Genomic DNA, 20,044 nt, shown 5'->3' on the forward strand with positions numbered 1-20,044 from the left:
GCCCTTCCTAAGCACCCCGGAAAGACGGATGTGATCGCTGAAATATGACAGGCCAGTTGTCTGTATCGTCTTGTGATTCGGGCTTAATTAAACCATTTTGTCTGTGTGTGTCTGTGCCTGGTTATGGCTCTAGCTGTACGTCTGCAGCCGTGTGTGTGTGTGTGTGTGTGTGTGTGTGAGAGAGAGAGAGAGAGAGAGATTTGTGCATGTGCCTTCTCCTCCTGTGTGTGCCTCTGTGAGTGTGTATTTGTGAAACTGGGTATGTTGGTATCTCGAGGCCTGTGCGTGTCTCTGGGTGGTTGTCTGTCCATGAGTATAATTTTGTGTCTGCTATTTTGTGTCTGCTTTGTCCACACCAATCAGATGTGTGTGTGACTCTGGGTGTGTCTGCAGCCACGCGGGTGACTGTCTCTGGGTCCGCCGTGCCTTTCTCCCTCCCCGGCTTTGCTGCCGCCCTCCCCCTCCCGCCCCCCTCTCCCTGCTCTGTCTGGTTTATCATCCCTAATGAAGCAGTCTTCTCCATCGATCCTGCTGATTGCCAACCCATTCCTTTTGTTTGTTGGCGCTGAGCCATTCAGCGGCACTCTGACAGCTCAGCTCGTCTAATTAGCTCTGTTGTTCTTTTTCCCCATGTTTCACCACGTTGCAAGTTCAGTTGAAGTTGCCACAAACTTAATCCCCCCATTTCAGCCACAAGTTCACATTCCTAACCTGCCTCTATTGTACAAGGAGCAGCTGTGGGCAAGGACAGGCGAATGGGCCTTAATGTCTGACCTTCCCAAAGCCCCACCCCGGGGACCTCCGGGGCAGGGCAGCGCTGCCCTGACTGCACCCCGCCTTTGTGGTGCAAAGTCAGGTGCAAACCAGGTGATCCTGTTTACCAGCTGCAAGAGGAGTCCGGCTCTAGGCCCGGAAACCAGTTCAGGGTTCGCACGAGTGGGGGACGGATCCATTCGTTTATTCAGCAGCCGGTGACTGGACGTCTGCTTTGTGGCAGGCACTGCTCTAATAACAGTGATCATAACAGCAGCATTATTATGCACTTTGTAGGTTCCAGGCGGCAACATCCATTTCTAAAAATCTTGCTGAGGGGTCTCTGTAAACCAGGCAGTGAGCACGGTGCTTGGCAAGGGTAGGCCATCATAGATCCATCTTCTAATTTGGAGACACCGAAGCCCCGTCTTCTTTTTGTTACTGATAAGGTCACAGAGAAACACGGTGAGCGTTTATTGAGCCCCCACTGTGTGCCAGGCCCCGCGCCGGCCCTTTCCCCGCATCACCTCATTGGATCTTCACAGTAATCCCAGAGCAGACGGCAAGTTTGGTGGAACGCACTTGGCTCTTACCACGTCTCTGATTTGCCAAACCAGGCTGAGATCAGACTGGCCGTTCCGCAGGAAAAACTCTGGTTAGGTCAGACGTGTGGAGACGTGAGGGAGGGCTTGATGAGACTATTAAAGACTTATCTCTTACACAGCCAACTTCTGTGATCTGTGTTCCGAAGCCATTGTGTTGTGTCGCCCACCAGTGCTGGGCTGGGGGCTGGTGGGAGGCTGGGTTCGGGGAAGAGGGCTGCAGGGATTGGAGCGAGTATGTGCTCTTCTTCCCTGTCTTGCCTGCTAAGCTCAGCGTCCGTGGCGTTTCCTGCCGTGGTCCCTCATCTGCAGAGAGAAAGCGGCCCCCGCACTGGGCTGCTCATTCATTCTTACTGGCAACAAAATTCACAGATAGGCTTTCTTCGCTTTCTCCAGTCCTTCTCTGGTGTTGTTCAGATGATGGTGCCGGATTTAAAGCCAGGTAATGCTGACTGGACCAAATGAGTATCCTCCTAAGGACGCCTAGAAATTCTTAGCGTAACTCTCATCACGGGCTCTGGTGGGAGAAGGGGGTGTCTTTTTATATGATCCCTCATCTTGGCTTTCAGGGGCCTCAGGTCAGAAAAGAACTACCTTGCCTCTGCAGCCTGGTTGTGGACAAGGAAGCTGTGTACTTCACTGTCAATACGCCCACCTCCAGCCCTTGAGCTAGGTCCGCATGGTGCGTGCAGTGCCCACACAGGCTGTGTGGCTTCCAGGCCGAGCCCTCCTCAGGAGGACTGCACAGGGGTGCCCAGGGGAGCAGAAAGAGGACTTTTATTGGCGCTCAAAAACTGTTAGTGTTTGCTTCTCCCACTCCCACTTAGAAAGGAAAATAGGCCTCCTGTAATGCAGTTGTAAAAAGAACAAAATAGGCCTATGTACCCCAAAAACAAAGTCTAAGTGAAACCTTTTTGTTCTACCAAACTGGTTTCCGGGTTCCGGGAGAAGGCAAGACGGACCCGTCATTAACGAGAGCCTCTTTGTTCCGGGTCCTGCACAGACCGTGCCTCACTGAACCCTCGCGGCAGCCCTGAGAGGAGGCAGGTGGTACCACCCCCGACCTGCAGATGAGGACACCCAGCCCTTGAGAAGAGCCTTTCCCCTATGAGTAGGCCACAGAATTCCAGTTCACGGGTCGGCTGCAAATTCAACGGCTGTGTCTCCATGATAAGCAGAGCCTTTGAACCTATGCTGTGAAAATTCCTCAGTGTTTGTTTTAGGGCCACTTATCTGCATCTTGAGAATGTTCCTGTATGGCTTTTCCAACTGAGCCCTTCTTGGGGATTTCCCCCTCTGCCCATTCTAGGTGCGCCCTCCCCGGCCACACGTCATTAAGAGGCCGAAGAGCAACATCGCGGTGGAAGGCCGGAGGACGTCCGTCCCGAGCCCCGAACAGTGAGTACCCTGTTCTCCCCTCCCCTGTGTGTGCAGGAGCCCAGCGGGGCCAGCGCTTTGTGGAGACCATGTGGCAGTCCCGGCCTTTGAAAGGCTTCCCTGGAGCCCCGAGCGGGTATTTCACAAAGAGGTCAGTCGGGGAACACGGCTTGATCTTCAGTGTCAGTTCTGCTGGCAGTTGTCACAGCAGCAGGAGGCCCCAGAGGCCAGGGAGCTGGGCACCCGGGCTGGGTTTTTAGTGGTGACGCCCAAGGGGTACTCAGACAAGCTCGGATAAAGATTCTAGACCTCTTCTTATGCTGAAGATAGCTGGTCAGAAAAAGAGAGTTAGGAACCTGGTCGAGGAGGCAACCTATTTAACGAGGGCCACCACCTTCCTAGGCCTGGGCTGCTCCAGGTCTCCAGAGCTCAGATTTATACACAGGACTATCCTCGTCCACTGCCCCTCCCCCACCAGTACCTTTGCTCACCTGTGCCTTAGCATTTATTTTATTACGATTTTGCTTTCTTACCACACCTTGGGCCCAGAGCTCCATGGGACAGGTGCTGGGTTTTATGCCCAGTACCAAGCATAGGACCCGGCTTAGAATCACTTGCTGGGTAGACACTGGGTAGATGAGGGGAGTGACGAGGCAGGTGGACAAGCAGTGGCCAGAGGTTGAGCTGTCTGAATGTGGGAGGCTTAAAGCTGCTCACGGCCCCGACTTCAGAGCCATCTGGAGAAGGTAGCACTGCTTCTGTCAGAGGAATGCAGTGCTTCCCTCCGTCCCCAAGGCACACAGCCGGTGGTTTCTGCCCAGAGAGCTCAGCAGCTACACACTGGCTTCCAGTGATGCCTTGAAAAAGTGCATGAAACCATCTTGGTCTGGGGTTGTTGGGGGAACCAAAAAAAAATCGCCCCTGGGACCCTGAGGTCCCTTGGGTGAAGAGGGGAATGCTCCTCGTGTCTGCCTTATTTTCAGAAAAGTTCTCAGGGAAGGAAGTTAAGGGAGACGGGAGACGGCACGTCCTAGCCAGAAAAGGAGCCAAAAGGAAGAAATAATTCCCAAATGTCAGGCTGTGGCCTAGCTCGGGTTGCCGTCCACTTCAGCTCTTCCAGGATTCTCTGGTTTATAGGATGGTATCACTTGAGACTATCATGTTGTTACAGAACCAGCCTACCTAGGCAGCCCTCAAAACTGTGTGTGTCTGCGTGTCTGTGTGTCTTGGGAGATGCTTGGTGATGCAGAATTTGGAAGTAGGACTCCAGAAGTTGGGTGTAGGTTTAACTTTTGCTGTGCACAATAGGACGGTGGGAATCTTGAGGACTCTTTCCCTGCCATGGATTATGATTGCCCCCTTGTGGAGAAAATGCTGCACGTCTTCAGAGTGCCTCAGACCCCAAAGACTTCTCCTTAGGGGAATGAAATTAGTCACTTTTCTTTAGAGCCATCTCTTTAAAACTGGACTAAACATTTTAGACACTGTACTGGGATACAGGGCCATGGTACTGTAGATATTGAAATGCAAATCCAGAATATCCTTGCTTTGCACCAAAAACACCCTGGACCAACAACACTTCCCATTCTACAGAAAAACATTACACATTTTGTGGCCGGGTTCCCGATTAGAGCTCGGACTTCATCACCACGTTTATTTACACTGTTGCTTTTCCAGCCCAGTGATAGGGGATTGCTTCGTCCGTATATGCAAAGAGCCAGTGTCTGGTAACCCCATCATTTTGGAGGTTACCAAAACTATGTCAGTACCACTTTTTGTGTGGGGTTTTGTTTGGGGGGGGGTCTTTTTGCAGTATACCTTGTTTTAGATTTCTTTTTGGGAAACATTTGGGATTGAAATGAACCAGTGGGAGCAGCGGTGGCTAGTTTGGTGGGTTGGCAAACTGGCAGTGATAGAAAACAAATGACAGGTTCTCTGTGATCATACGTAACAGTGACCCGGGTCCACCAGGAGACAGGGAGGTATGTTTTAGAACATCATTCCGAGAGTTTCTGTTCACATTTTTTTAATGTGATGGGGGGGCGGGGGGCGCCGGCAGAGCTGTCCTCCCATAATGCCAGTGACATTTCTGGTGCAACCCGGGTGTTTTCCTGCGTCTCTTCCCATGCTGCCTTCTCCCCCCCCCCCGACCCCCCGTTGTGCTCCTCCACTTCCAAATGCCATGTCACAACAGCACTTGGATGTGTTTTTCTCAACTGTCATCAGCTCCAGCTGGCAAGACCAACTTCTTGAAACACAGGAAGCATCCAGCGGAAAATATTTTAATAAAACAGACTCCTCATAAAATATTGTTTTGGGGAGGAAGAAACCAGCCCCACCAATCTGTCAGCATTGTGTCGGGAGACACAAGAAGACAAGCTGGCGGGCAGGAGCCACATCCTAATGGGCCTTTGTTGCTGGTGGTTCAGTGTTGGGCACACGGACTCGGTGCCTGGCCCTTTAATCTGGCCTGGATTTTCTTGAATCACAGATCTTTGTCTCCACTGGGAATATCAAAGTGCATCGGAAACTTAGAGGCTTTGGGCGGCAGAAAGAGACACAGGATCTTTGAAGTTGAGGGAAGGATTCAGTCCTCCCGACTTCTTGCCCCAAGTCTCACTTCCAAAGAAGCACATTAAGTAATTAACTTTGTGGACAGCAAAACGGAGCTGATTAAGAATTAGACAGTCTCCACGGCCTCCTGCAGCAGCTCAGCATCTGGAGTTCGTCGAGGCCCAGTAGCGTCGCCAGCAGCTCTAAGGCCACTCCATCCACTGAGGTCCGTTTTTTGCTTTCTAGCTCACGTCCATTCTTGCATCTATTGATTCAGCAAATATCTTCAAAAACCCGCTAGGTGTGAGCTTCTTAGGACTTTTAAAGGAGGCCCCAAAGGGAATCCCAGTGCCGACTTCTTTTGACTTGCATTTTCCCAGAAAGAAATTTTTCCCATGTCAAATTTTCTTCCCCAGTGGAAGGTAGGTGTCCTAGCCCCTCAAAACCGTGTGATAGCAATTGGAAGAACAATTTACAAAGACTTCTGGGGAAAACATTCCCTCTGTTTTTCTGTTAACATTAGCTAATTAATATTCAGTGACTACTTCTCCTCAAGAAGTATTAGCTACTTACATTATTATTCAGAACAGGGCTGATGGTATGCCCCAAGGATCCCCTAGGGTAAGAATTGGGGTTAGGAGGAATCAGACAGCTCGGGCTGTGGGTCAGAAGCCAGTTGACAGTTAGTACAGTGGAGCACCTCATGTGTTCTAGGTCCTCTTAGGCGTCCCTTCCACAGAACAGGAACGCTGGCTCAGAAAATGTATTGACCAGTGTTCCAGGGTCATCCAGTTAGAAGGCGGCATGGCCAGGACTCCAAATGCTGCTCAATTTCATTCTCTCCATTGCACTCTGCTGTCCACGGGGGTCCATTGTTCTCCTGGCTTTGCCCAGAGAGACAGCTTTGTGTCCTGAGATGACTTGCCCCGCACACCACCTTCCTCTCTGGGGACGGTTCCCTGGGGCTGGGAACCAGAGCTGTTCAGTCCTCTTCCTGCCAAGGAGGTGGTGTTCCCTGGTGCCTGTGTGTTCCTATCAGGGGAAGGAAAGAGAAGTAACATTTACTGAACATCGCTTAAGATCATGAAGGGTAGGTGGTAGCTTTACCATTTAACAGGTGGGGAAACTGAGGCTCAGAGAGAGGCTTTCCATAAGTTGCCCAAGGTCTCAGGACTGGAAAGTGGGGAGGGCCTGGCCCTTTCTTCTTCAGCATCCAGGCTTTTTGTTAAGAACCTAATTATGACTATGTGCTACTCTGAGTGGTGAGGACGAAGGCGGCTGCAGCGGGCACGGTGAGGTCACAGCTCCCCACCTGTTAAACGTGGGCTTCGGTTATTTCAGCGGGAGCGTGCATGGCTGCCAGGCCCCAGCATATCTTCCCTTCGGCTTGTCAGATACGGGGCCGTTTCCCATCGAACGTGAGACTTTGTAAGAGCCGACAGCAAACCCTAAAAGGCAGTGCTGTGCTAAGTACTCTGCCCACCCTCAGAACCACACACGGCGAGCAGGCAGAGGCCAAAGGCAGGGGGAGGGGGGCGACCTCCTGGTCCCCAGGTGCCTCTCTCTTCCACTCTCTCACGGCCGTGAGAGTTGGGAGGGAGACAGTCACAAGCAGCCTCCACCTTCTTTAATCGTCGCAATAACCCAGAAGGGTAGGGCTGTCTTCCAAGTCCTAATGGTGACGGGGCTTGTGCTCAGTGTGGATCTGAGACGTGCCCAGTCCCAGCCAGCTGCAGAGCCCAAGCTCTTTCAGTGCACACCTTGTCCTCCAAAGGTGGCACACAGAGCACCCTCCAGTCACCCGTGTCTTGACTGGCTGCAGGCTGGTGATTTGGAGTTCCATTGTACTAAGTGAGAATGGTCCAGATTCAGCCGTCAGGGGCCCATAAGCCACTGCCCTCTCACCTCCCTGGCCAGATCCATGCAAAACCATATGCTCTTTTCCAGTAAGTTTGTTTGTTTTTAAAAATAACCTAATAGCCTTTATAGGCAGGCTAGAAGTTAGGGAGAAGAGACAAGTTCATTCTGAATCCCACTACTTCAGCTCAACTACGTACTAGACTTTCTGCAGATTCCTGTCCAGTCTTTTTTCTAGATATATTTTGCAGAGCTTCCTTGCAATATCCCACGGTACAGACTTGCCTCATGTCCTTGTAAGCCCCATTGGTGGTGACCACGGAAGATCTCACTGTGTGTATGTGTGTGGTCTGCCTGACCACGCTCCTCTTATGGGATTTGTAGATTGTTCCAGGTTTTCACAAATGTGAAAAATGCCAAAGTGAATGTCCTTGTTCTCCAAGCTTTTTCTTGTTTTATATCATTGTAAGAACAACTACCATTAACTGAGCACTTTACGTATGTTGTTTCATTAAATCCTCACAAGAACTCTGGGGGCGGGGGTAGGTATCATTAGCTCTATTTTACAGAAGTAGCTGCCACTCTGAGAGGTGGTCACCGCCCTTGGCCACACAACTAGTTAGTGGCAGAGCTGAGCTTCAAACGTCTCTAACGCCAAAGCCCAACCCTTAACCAGTCTTATAGGCAGATTTCTGCTCCGTGTTACTAAATAACTTTCTGAAAGAATTGTACCACTTCACACTCCCATCAGAACTGTGGACTCTCTGGGAATCTGGCTCTGGGAGACCCAGAGGAACGTGTGGCTGGCATTAGAAATCCTTCTGGCCAAGGAGAACTTCCGCAGGTTGCGCTGCCTGGGCAGGCTGTGTGTGCACCAAACGGCCAGCCGACACTTCTCAGGAATTGGAGAATCTGCTCATCTGAATTGCACTGCGTGACCCCAGCACCCAAAGCCCCAGAAGATTAAAATAAGATCAGAAGAAGCTGCCAGAAGCATTTAGTGGGAGCTCTGCCCAGAGACCAGGTCTCAGAACACTTTGCAGTTGTACCTCTTCATGCTGGTTGCACACATGTGCTGGCAGGAGATGACATGCTGCTCCACCCCCACTTCCCCAGCCCCAGCCTCCTCGAGACCTGGGTTCAGCACAGCCCCCTGGCTGAGGGTCACAGCCGGACCCCTCTCCCTCCTGCACAGACCCAGAGCTGCCTGAGGGTGGGGGCCTGGTGCACAGGCCCGGCTGGGCATCCGCAGATCTGGGCAGCATCCTGGCCCATCAGCTGCCAGTCTGAGACCATGGGCAAGTCTCTTTGCCTTCCTTTTCTTTTTTAACGCAATGCCCGTTAACATCTCAAAGAACACAATTTGGGAAACTGCCCCCAGGAGCCACACTAGCATCCTCAGCAGCAGTGAGTGCTGCGGCCTCACCAATCTGACACTCCCCCCAACACCTCCCCCACGAGCTGCACGCTCCCTCCTCCCAAGGTCACCATGCCTGGGACTTCTGGTATAGCCGTGACCTGCCATGTTGTACGTCACCCGCACGCACCCACACACACTTGCACACCCCGGTAGCCTATGAGCAGGGCAGGGTTGTGTGACCTTCAGCTTTGACTCTTCAAGTCCCCGACCAGAGCCTGGCCCAGCTCTGCTCAGGGATATTTACTGAATGAGTGAACAAAGGAATCACTGAGGGCAGCTTGCAGCCCAGCGTCCTGGAGACGGGGGAGGGTATCAGTTAACAACCGCAAGGATGTAAAGAGCACCTACTATGAGCCAGGTGTGATCAGGACGTGAATCTGAAGCTACCAGCACCTGCCCAGCCTGGACCTCTAAGAGCCAGAGACTGTGATCAGCCCCGGGAGCAAATCTCCAAGATGCCAGCTGGACCCTGAGCCCCAGGGGGTAGGGGCAGCTGTCTGGGCACTACCCCCTGGCAAGCCGCCAGGACACCAAGCAGAAGGGCGCAGACCCAGTTAGCAAGGTGAGAGGCTCCTGACCTGACTCGGGCCCCCTCCCCTCTCCAACTGTGGGGTTTGGGCCCCAGAGACAAAGCCAAGCCAGAGGCCAGGCATGGAGCCTGAGCTCAGACTGGAAAAGCGGGAGCTGCCGCAGAGCCTCCGGGGATGTGCGACAGCCCAGGAAAACCCAGGACACCCTCGTCTCCACCACTTCTGCCCGCTGCTTGGAAGGAGGGACTCTCCCAGGAGCTGTCACAGTAGGGCGAGTTAGTTCCAACTGAAAAGCCAAGCCTTTAGGAAGCCCTCAGAAGAGGTGCCCCATCCTCAAGGTGTCACTGAGCTCCTTCTCCTCCGAAAGGCTTCGCCACCCCAACAAGCACCCTCCCCATTCCAGATTTCACGTCACCATTTCCCAAGTGCCTGTTTCAGGCCCGGTACTTCGATATATGTCATCTTGGTGAACCTCCCCTGCTCCCCAAAAGTCTTCATAGTGAAGGCACTGTTAGCCCATTCAGCCACGGGGAAACCAAGGCTCTGACAGGTGCCGTGACCTGCCCTGGGTCCAGCACAGATGCCAGGGTCTGCTGGGTCCCACGTCCATGTCCACTGCTTTCTCACCAGCCGCCCCCCACCAACTGCTGCCACGGTCCCTAGAAAAGACTTGGGCTCTCAGCAGGCAGAGACTGTCCTCGGGGCGAGGGGCAGTTGTTCCTCACAATCTACACAATTGCTCTTCCAGGTAGGGAAAGCGCCCCCAAGGTGTCCCCTTCCCTGTCTTCCCTCCAGCAAAGGGCATGAAGGGTGGGAAAGTGAAGCCGGAGCTCTGCGCCTACGTGAGTGTCCACCCAGCACCTGGGAAAGGCTTCTCAGCCTGCTGGGCATGGGTGTGGACAGGGGAAGTTAGCACTAGTGATCTCTGTGGAAGGAAGGAAGGAAGGAAGATAGACAGACAGACGGACAGAGACGGGTTGCTAAACAAATGGATGGATGAACAAAGGTTGCAAAGACAAAGGGCACCACCAATCCAAGAGATGGAGATCAGGGCAGCTGAGCCCCCCATCACCCCCTGACCTCGCACATGGCCTTCAGCCCTCACGCTGCGGGGAGGCCCTCCTCCAGCTGGTGCCTGCCAACCCTGCCTGCCTCTTCTCTTGAAACCCCACCCCAGCCTCAAGCCCCTGTGCCCCCTCCTCCACAGAGACACCTCCAGGCCATTGTGCGGCCTCTACTGGACTCAGATTAAAAGCCTCATGTCACCTCCCAAATGGAGGCTTGTCCAGCAGCCCCTGAGCCAGGCACGCCCACCACTGCACTGTGGCCGAGCAAGTCCCTAACAGGGTGGGCAGGACCTGGCCTCATACTCGCCCGTCCCCTCTGGACCAGTCCATGTGACAGGAAGACGCCTTCTCATTGGTGGTCACGACTCATTACAGCAGTGAGTCTCTCATTACTGTTCTGAAGTAGATACTCACATACTGCTGAGTACAAAGATCCCATGTCCAACAGCTTCCCATATCTGTCATCAGCCCTTCCTCCCTGGGAACAGTCCCAGCCTGGCCCCAGGCCACACAGGGAATAGCTCCAGTGCAAGTTCCGGAGCGTCCCCCGTGGGTCCTGCACCAAGCTTGTTTCCCCCAGAGACCCCTCTGACTTGCTTCAGAGGCTTTTTCTCTGTTTTTAACCCGTGCACATGCTAAGGTGTGCTCTAGAGTGTCGGCCCTGTGTAATGGTGCTGGAGGTGAGGCATGGCGGCGTCTCTAGGCGGGGGGCACTCTCAGATCATTCTGATGTGCTGTGACATGCCCAGCTGGGGACCGGTGACTTTGACCGGGAACGTCTTTGAAAGCAGGGGCCACCCTATTTGTCCTTGAACACCTAGGGGAGACTCTGCTCAGGGTGAAGAGGCCCAGAATTTATTTGTTGGCAGGTGAGTGTGGCATCTGGGTAGTAACTGAACATGCGCTGGGCACTGTGCAAAGCCCTTTACGAATATTTTCATTCAACTTTTGTGGTAAGACACACTGGAGGGCTATATAATCCCCATTTTGCAGCTAAGAAACTGAGGTTCAGGGAGGTACAATGACTTTCCTGAGGTTGTCTGGCTGGCACGTGGGGACTGGTGGAAGGCTGGACAGACAGGCCTCGTCCAGGGGCCTGTCCCTGCCTGTCAGCCCCACAGGAGCCTCGTAATCAAGGAATGCCAGAGCGGCCAAGACATTTAAAAGTAAAGATCCTTTGTGCAGGAGTGAAATGATCCTTTAAAAAATGATCACCAGCTCCCCTCGTTACCTCTGGAGACCAAGTCCTTGCTGACTTTTTCCCCTTCTTTATCTCAAGTACATTTAAATGTCAATTAAATTTGAAATATCTACATTTGTCAGCATTTCATTTTGGGCCAGCGTGACGTGCTGCTGATTTGTCCACGCGATGTGACACATGAAAAAAACTCTCGAGATGCAGATCTTCCTCATTAAAAAATAAGCCTGTGCGATCCCGGCACGGCAGAGAGCCACAGAGCACGTCCCCGCTTCCTGACGCCGTGTCTCTGACATGGTATTTAAAAAGGAACAGCCGCGCCTGTCACCACTGTCACACGCGCGCGCTAGCCGGCGACACGTTAAACCAAACATTAGAAAGGGTTCGGGGAGTCATCTGCATGGGAACTCCGTGCCGAGATGAGGTGGGCAGAGGCGGAAGCCGCCGCGGGAGGTGATGGGGTCTGAACGTGATGGACAGCGGGGCTTTCTTTCTCGCTGAGTCTCCGGCAGTCCTTGCTGGGTAGCCAAGTTCGCCACGACCTGCCTTTTCACAGACAGCTCTTTGTGTATAATAAAATCCAGGCAAGTGGTGGGTGGCAGACTGCAGGGTAGTAGCTGAATTGGGTTAATGAGGGAAGAGGTACGCGCTTTTTTTTCTTCATATTCTGCCTTAAGTAATAAAAAATTTAAACCTGGACATATTCGACGGTTCATCCTTTATCTCTGACAAATATCTGACTGTATGTTTCATGGGAGAACATGAGCAGCTGAATTTAAATAAGTTTATTTTGAAATCTCACCTTTTATCAAAAGCGGAAGGGGAAACACCCTACCCCTTATTTCACCGTTTCAGGTCCACAGAACTGAAGAGGCAGGATCGCAGAGTGGTCCAGAGTTAGGCATATCTGGATTCCGTGCTCTACCCTTAACTTCTGTGTGACACTGGGCAAGTGACTCCCCCTCTCTGAGCCTTGGCTGCTTTATCTGAAAAATGAGGATGTGATGAGTAATTAATCAGAAACTGTACGGACAGCGTTTAGCCCAACACTTGTAAATACTGCAAGTGTCATCATCCTTATCCATGTGGTCCAAAGCCTGGACCTGAAGAAACTCTGATCAAACCACATGGCAGAGTTCTCATCTGGGTGTTCCGTCACTCTTCAGAGACAGATGGTGTATCCAGGAGACACCCTGGACCTCTTCTTGAAGTCAAGACTGCCCGACCAGCCTGGCCTGGCCAGGCCAGAAGAGCTGGCTGGAGAGGAAAATGGTGAACTGTAAAGTGAGGCTCCCTGTCTCCCCCCACCACACCCCCAAGCGCCCTCCGTGATCTCACGTGTGGGAGGCACTGGATTTTGAAAGTGACGGGAGGTGCAGCAGCCTGAGCTGATGAAGCCAAGGGCCAGTCCAGCACAAAGGCTCTTTGCTCTTGTGTGAATCCAGACATTCCTGGCATTCAGCTAACGTGCCAAGCTGTGCTCTCTGCTTACTTGTCAAAGCCAGAGGAGGGGGCTGTGCTTGAATGGGTGTTGGAAAGGCGTTCAAGATGGATTTGAGGGCCACCCAAAGCCTCTTTCAGTTTGACCCAAGCAGAGGTGTGGGTCCCCCTCATACACATCTACCTCCAGCCCAGAGGACAGGAACGAGAGGGCCCTGGACTGGAATCCCTGCTCATCACTTCCTGGCTGGGTGGCTTGGTCACACCTCTCCTCTTCACACCTCTCCTCTTCATGAAGTGTTCAGCTAGGACTGGGTCTGCTCACTACAAGCATGCGGGAGGTGCCTCTCGGTTGGGTGCATGGATGAACAGACGGACAGGTGGATGGATGGACTAATGGCAGTCTCATCCTCTGTAAAATCTGTACAGCGACGCCTTTCTGCTTCTTGCTGGGGGGAGAGGTAGAAATAACCTATGTAAAGCCCGTGGCACAGTGCCTACTTGTGGATATTATTTTAAGCATTTTTCTGAGACTCTCACCTGCCCCAATATACCTAACACGCTCACCCCCAAACGTGGTCCCGTGCTACAGGTCTATCTTCTTTTTCATGTTCTTTTCCATTATGGTTTATTACAAGATATTAAATATAGTTCCCTGTGCTATACAGTAGGACCTTGTTGTTTATCTGTTTTATATGTAGTAGTTTGTATCTGCTGATCCCAAACTCCTGATTTATACCCCCCCTTCCCCTTTGGTAACCATAAGTTTTTCTATGTCTGTGAGTCTGTTTCTGTTTTGTAAGTAAGTTCATTTGTATCATATTTTAGGTTCCACGTATAAGTGATATCATGTGATATTTGTCTTTCTCTCTCTGATTTACTTCACTTAGAACCATAATCTCTAGGTGCATCCATGTTGCTGCAAATGGCATTATTTCATTCCTTCGTATAGCTGAGTAATATTCCATTGTATATATGTATCACATCTTCTTTATCCATTCATTTATCGATGGACATTTAGGTTGCTTCCATGTCTTGGGCTATTGTGAATAGTGCTGCTATGAACATTGGGGTGCATGTGTCCTTTCACATTAGAGTTTTCTCTGGATATATGCCCAGGAGTGGGATTGCAGGATCACATGACAACTCTAGTTTTTTAAGGAACCTCCATAACATTCTCCATAATGGCTGCACCAATTTACATTCCCACCAACAGTGTAGGAGGGTTCCCTTTTCTCCACACCAGAGAGGGGACCCTCTTATACTGCAGCCACGAGCTGAGAAAAGGGGCATGTGCCTGGCGGGGATCCAGAAGAGGGGTGAAGCGGGTGTGTACGGGGCCTAGTCTCTCCAGTACGCTGGCTTCCGCTCATTCCCTTAGCAAACTTTCCTCTGCACTAACGCTGTGCCATGGGTGGGGAGAGAAAGAAGAACGTGCCAGGGCCCCTGCCCTTGAGGACCTCCACTCAGAAATAGAATTGCAAGAGGTTCAACTGTATTAACGAAGCGCTAAACCACGCAGCCCAAGGAGAAGCCAGCTCTATCTAGGGAGAAAACTCTGCTGGGAGCTCCAGGAAAGCTTTGTAGAGTGCGGTTTGAGCTGAGTCTTGCAGGCCAAGGGCAATCAGTGCACCAGGCAAAGGCAAGGGCAGGTGGCAGGAGGTGGCAGGGAAGGAACGCAGCGGTGGGCAGGGCCAGGCGCAAAGCACGGTGTCTTCCCTGCTTGGAGCTTGGACTTGGCGTCCCTCACCCCGCCCACCCAGTGTGTTCCATGAGCTCCCCAGAATGCAGCCTGAGGCAGGGTGCCTGCCCCCCTGCTCGGGAGGACAGTCCAGTGCTGGCGAGTGAGAGCGGGTCCCCCAAACTTTTAAACAGACGAGTAAGTCATTCCAGACACACCTAAACATTAGTATTGCTGACATTTTGCCCACCGCATGAAATCGCAGTTCAGAGCAGCGGGTTTGCAGGTGTGAAGCGGGAGAGTGATGAGGTCAGGGCTGTGATTCAGAACAGGATTCCAGTGGCCACGTGGAAAGTGGCCCTCCTGCTGGGCCTTGTTTTATGTCCCAGTGGACGAGGCAGGAACTGAGCAGCCTAGCCCCTGTGCTGCTCAGGGCACATTTCTGCAGGTCAGACCTTCCCACCGTCTCTCCTGAGTTCAGAGGAGAATGAGCCTCCTAGGCCACGCTTCCACCAGTCCAGGACAGGCTGAGATGCGTCTTGTCCCTGACACCCAGCAAGGCAGCCTGGGAGAGGAGAGGAGCGCTGTGACCTCCCTGTGCAGCCCCGGGCAAGTGGCTTCCCCTCTCTGAGCCTCAACCTCCCCTTCAGTAAGAGGACAAAAGTCTTTGCCTGGCTAACTTCCAGGGACAATGCGAGGAAATGAAGGGTTCAGGTGTGACAGTACTGGGGAACTCACAGCCCTGGGCACCAGCTTTGGTTCCACTTTTAAAAGGGCAGCATATATTTGGGTAACAACCGGCTTATGACTGGTGATGGTGGATCATAGCAGCAGCCGATCACAATCCACTCTCCCAATCCCCCCAGGGATAGTTGCTGTCCCTCACTTACCCTCCAGCCCTGGTTCCCATGCACTTTTTTGGACATGTTTCCTCTTCCTGAAATGAAACCGGAAAGGAATTGCGTCATATAAGGCAAAGAAAGGAGACTGCTCTGGCTGGGGGTGGAGGGGAGAGGAGATAGCCCCCCATCAGGTACCCCTGTGTCTCCTACCCCACCCACCTCCCCAAAGTTCACCATTGCCCCTGGAATCCTCGGTGTGCGTCCAGCCCGCTGTACAGGGCAGAGGCATGGGCTGCCTGCTCCCCAGCCGCGTGCCGGAGCAGCAGCCGTGGAGCCGGGATTTGAACCAAGGGCTGCGGGGTCCAGCTCCCCTCTCCCGAGCACACACCTCTCGCGGGCCCTGGTCAGTGTATAATTCATAAAAGCCGGCGTGGAGTTTCTCTGGGCTGTGTATGTGTTTGTGTTTATAGAGGTAGAGCTCACAGGTGGCTGACAAGGGAGATGTATTTTTTATAACAATGAATATTTAATTTCCACATCACAGATGAAAAAGACTCTCTGAAGAGGCATCTGAGGGAGACTCCAGAGAGCGGCCGCTAATCAGAAAAGGGCCTTCTCGCGAGTCCTCTTCCACATGGCTCACTTTCTTCTTTAGCTTTTTTATTTTTTATTTTTTCCTGATTATTGAAGTAGATATGCACATTGGAGAAAATGGAGAAGACACAAAAGTAAAATTTGGCAGAGGGGAAAAAATCCATAATCCACTAGCTTTTTAAATTTAGTTATTTATTTTTGGGGGGGGCTGCTTTGGGTCTTCGTTGCTGCGCGTGGGCTTTCCCTAGTTGGGGCGAGCGGGGGCTACTCTTCGTTGTGGTGCATGGGCTTCTCACTGCAGTGGCTTCTCCAATGCAGGGGACATGGGTCCCCTAGCTTTTGTTGACACTTAGACACATACCTTTCCAGACTTTTTTCTGTGCATTTTTCCATAAGCAGATGAGAGAGAATGCAGTATAACTGCAAGTCTGCATCCTGACTTTTAGATTTTTCTTTATAAACATTATAGTTAATGGGAGGATACTCTTCAGCCAACCATACCATAATTCACCTCACCAGATTCCTACTGCGGAAATTTAGGCTGTCTTATGTTCTATAAACATAGCAGTAATGAACATCTTTGTGCATAATTTGTTGCTACATTGGGGTTATCTAAATGGAAGTGGAATCACAAGGTCATAGATGCGTTTAAGGCTCTTGACACAGGTGGCAAACCCACAGTTTCTTTTCTGTTTGGGACCAGCTTCCTCACTGTGGGGCCCGTCAGGCCTTCTCCAGGCAGCCTCCTCCCCGGCCGGCAGAGGGAGGCCAGGGTCAGGTGCTGAGCCTCAGGCCTCCTTCCCACCCCGCCACGTGGAGTCCCGAGGTGCCTCCTAACTGTTTTCTCTCTTGTCTTCCTCCGCCCCAGCCTCGTAAAGCCCTTGCGACACTATGCTGTCTTCCTCTCCGAAGACTCCTCTGATGATGAATGCCAGCGGGAAGAGGGCCCGAGCTCTGGCTTCACCGAAAGCTTTTTCTTCTCCGCTCCCTTTGAATGGTCTCTCCTTCCTTCTTCCATTTCCCTGAGCTCGGCTTGGTGACTCTCCAGGGCCAGTTGGAGGGCTGGGGGTGGCCAGCTTGCGCTTGTGTGTGGGGAGGGGGTCTGGGGCTGCTGCCTTCCGGTGCCAGCTTGCAGGACGGACACCCCCTCTGTGCGCCTCCTCTCAGGGCGTCATTCTGCCAGCCCCATGGGGGCTGTGACCATGGGGTGAGGTGACAAGAGTGGCTGGGCTCTAGAGGTGTGAGACAGGAGCATGGGTCTCATTCCTTTGGGGAAAATGCCCTTGACTGTTAATGGAATTGGTGGCTGCGGTTTCAGCTACAGTTGGCCTGGTTGTTGCCGCCCGAGTCTTCCTTGATCTCAGCACATCTTGGAAAGCCATGGAGATGGAGCGTCAGATTTTAAGTTTTCAAACAACGTTACCAATGAGGAATGTATATATTAATGCTGGCATATCCAAAGGTTTTACTGACCTGCCTGACTTTAAGATAATCTTTATCCTTATTATTTATAGCCTAAGCCTTCTTCTAATTACAAATTGCAATAAAGAAAGAAAGAGAAAAAGAAGGTTCACCACGATCCAGCCACCCTTGGAATTGGGCTTTGGTGGCTGCCCTTTCTTTGCCAATTCTTGCCTCTCCATGCACAGGCTTTTCAGAGCTGGGATTGAGCAAAGGGACAGCTTTGGTTTTGTGTGTATTTGTTTGCATGGTGTTTTTAACGGAAGCCTCTAGGGGAAGGGAACCGCCCACTGCTGAACACACACAGCAACCCTTCGGGGAGTAAACCGTTACAGCCAGATTATAGAGGACGGACTCTTCCCCTACCTTCGCCCTCCCAGCCCCCTTCACCGTCTCCCTGCTCCCAGTCCCTCCCCCGCGGCTGGGCCTGTGAGTTCCTTAGGGCACCTGATAAACCCAGCAGCTCTGCTCCTGTCACTGCCCCCGCCCCGGGGAGGAGGGTTCTGGCCCTTTCTGCCACCAGCTCACCTGTGACCACAGGCAAGTCAGTCTCCTCCTGATGTCCTCACCTAGAGCAGTGGCCTAAGCCAGTGTTGCCCAAGCTTGGAATGCCACCTGGTCTGTACAGTGAATCTTATTCTTTAAAACTAGAAGAGAAGCCTTGTCCTAAGCAATAATATTCATGATATCATAGGCTTAATATATGTTATTTCTATTATTAATTAAAGCAAAGATAGCATCACTGGAATAAGAAATGTTCATCCATGTATCAACTTAAAATCACCTTGCAGGTAAAGGCACCCACACAGGTAATGTCCAAGGACTCTCCCACCACGGAGTCCAGCAGGTCACGTTCTTTTTAAATTAACTGATGCCTTAATTATTTAAAATAATGCTCACTTCCTGAGCCATGATCTATGAAAAGCATAGGCTTTTGTGTGTGCTTAAAAGGGAAGTGGCCATCTTAACTCAAAGCAAAATGGGTTCCTTCTAAAGAACTCTACTTCCTTAACTACAAAGCACACTGGCTTTTCTTAATCTCCTTCACTGTGTGCAAACTTGGTTAAAGGAGCTTGGTCAGATGGCTTAGCCAGAACAAGTGAGGGACTTTAGAAGTCTCTCATACTTGGCTTCCATTTCCACCTCTTGCCAGGTGCTGTGTGACATACGTTCCATTACTTAGCCTCTCTGAGCTTCAGTTTCCTCATCTATAAAGTGGGGGGTGTGAGTCCTACTTCATAGGCTGCCTGTGTTGCGTCAGGGAGTTAGTACAGTCTGATGCAGTCCTTGCCAAGAGTCAGGGCTGTTAGATGAGCCCCTTCCCTCTGCCGACTGTCCCCTGCCCAGGTTCATGCAAGTGGGGCTCCAGGACCAGCAGGTGGCACCCTTCCCCCACTTTACCAGAGCCATGGGCAGTTTCTGCCTGACCCAGGAGCCAGAGCCTCATGGTTGGAGGAGGTGAGATACTGCTCTGGCCCGGGCTCCACTAGAGGTCTGGGCACCATTCTCCAGGTACCCCGGGGCTCAGGCTTGTGAGAAAGGATAGCAAGAGGCACCCTGTGTCACCTGCACCTGGGTTGGCTGCAAGGTTTTGGTGCATGAATGCTGTTAACAGCCTCAGCATGCCTGCTGGGCACCAGGCACTGTATTTGCTCATGTAGTCTCCACCACCAGCTGCAAGGGAGTGCACTCTGGAATGGGGGAGCATCTGAGGCTCAGAGAGGTTAAGTGACTTGCCCAAGGTCCCACAGGAAGAGAGGGCACCAGGGCTGGAACCGAGGTCTGCACAGGCTGAGGCCCAGATGGTTCCCCACTGAGGATCCTGGGGTGCACTGGGCAGCTCCCTGGGGAGAGTTCTCCCAGCTCAGTTCCCACGAGCTGTTCCCAGGATCTGCTGCAGGGGTGGGAGTGCAGACAGTGGGCTCAGGATTGAGTCTTCCTGCCTGTTCCCTCTCCAGACGTGTCCTGTTCCTCACGCCTTGTGTGAATGGCGTGTGAGCCCACTAGCCAGTTCTACGGTGGGTCCTGTGGTTTGGAGAAAACTAAGTGGGCCCCCCAGTGCAAGCTAGAGCCAAAGCAACTTGCCCAAGGTCCCTGAGCGAACAGAAGCCACGTTCAGCCCAGGTCTGTCAGGGTGCCGCTGCCCAGACGCCTATACACTCTCAGGGACCCAGGACAGCTCTCCTCTCCCAAGGCTCCCGGGTGTGCTCCCTGAGGCCTGGCAGTTCTCGGGGTGAGGGCTGCTTGCTCCTCCCGGGGAGGCTCTGAGCAGGAGAACCCAGCCCGCTCTGCCTCCTCCCAGGCCGCAGCCGTATCGGACACTCAAGGAGTCAGACAGCGCGGGAGACGAGGCAGACAGCCCTGAGCAGCGAGCGCGGGAGCCCGTGGCCCCCACCCCAGCTCCGCCAGACCGGGCTGCCAGCATCGACCTCCTGGAGGATGTCTTCAGCAGCCTCGACATGGAGGTCCCACTGCAGCCGCTGGGCCAGGCCAAAAGCTTGGAGGACCTTCGGCCCCCCAGAGACCTGAGGGAGCAGCCAGGGACCTTTGACTATCAGGTACGCTGGGGGGGCGGGGGCGGTGCCGGCTGGGGGCACTTTCTGCACATGAGGTAGATTTCCCCATGTGACAGTAAAAGACACCAAGGGAGAAACAGCGACTTTCCTGAG

General features: G+C 52.5%; 1 protein-coding gene across 6 annotated transcripts in view; it reads left to right on the forward strand.

Annotated features, from left to right (window-relative positions):
• The window catches only part of DENND1A (DENN domain containing 1A), a 542,774-nt gene that overhangs the window by 518,704 nt on the left and 4,026 nt on the right, over nt 1-20,044 (forward strand). For 4 of the 6 annotated variants that reach the window (XM_081236287.1, XM_081236288.1, XM_081236289.1 and 1 more), the window contains 3 exons: nt 2,665-2,753; nt 16,783-16,911; nt 19,678-19,933. In XM_081236287.1, the coding sequence (XP_081092413.1) occupies nt 2,665-2,753; nt 16,783-16,911; nt 19,678-19,933 (474 nt within the window). The remainder of the gene's footprint in view (nt 1-2,664; nt 2,754-16,782; nt 16,912-19,677; nt 19,934-20,044) is intronic. The other 2 variants (XM_081236291.1, XM_081236292.1) reach the window with 1 other exon arrangement.

This window comes from Mesoplodon bidens (assembly GCF_964165515.1).
Source record: "Mesoplodon bidens genome assembly, chromosome: 6".
Taxonomy (NCBI): Eukaryota; Metazoa; Chordata; class Mammalia; order Artiodactyla; family Ziphiidae; genus Mesoplodon; species Mesoplodon bidens.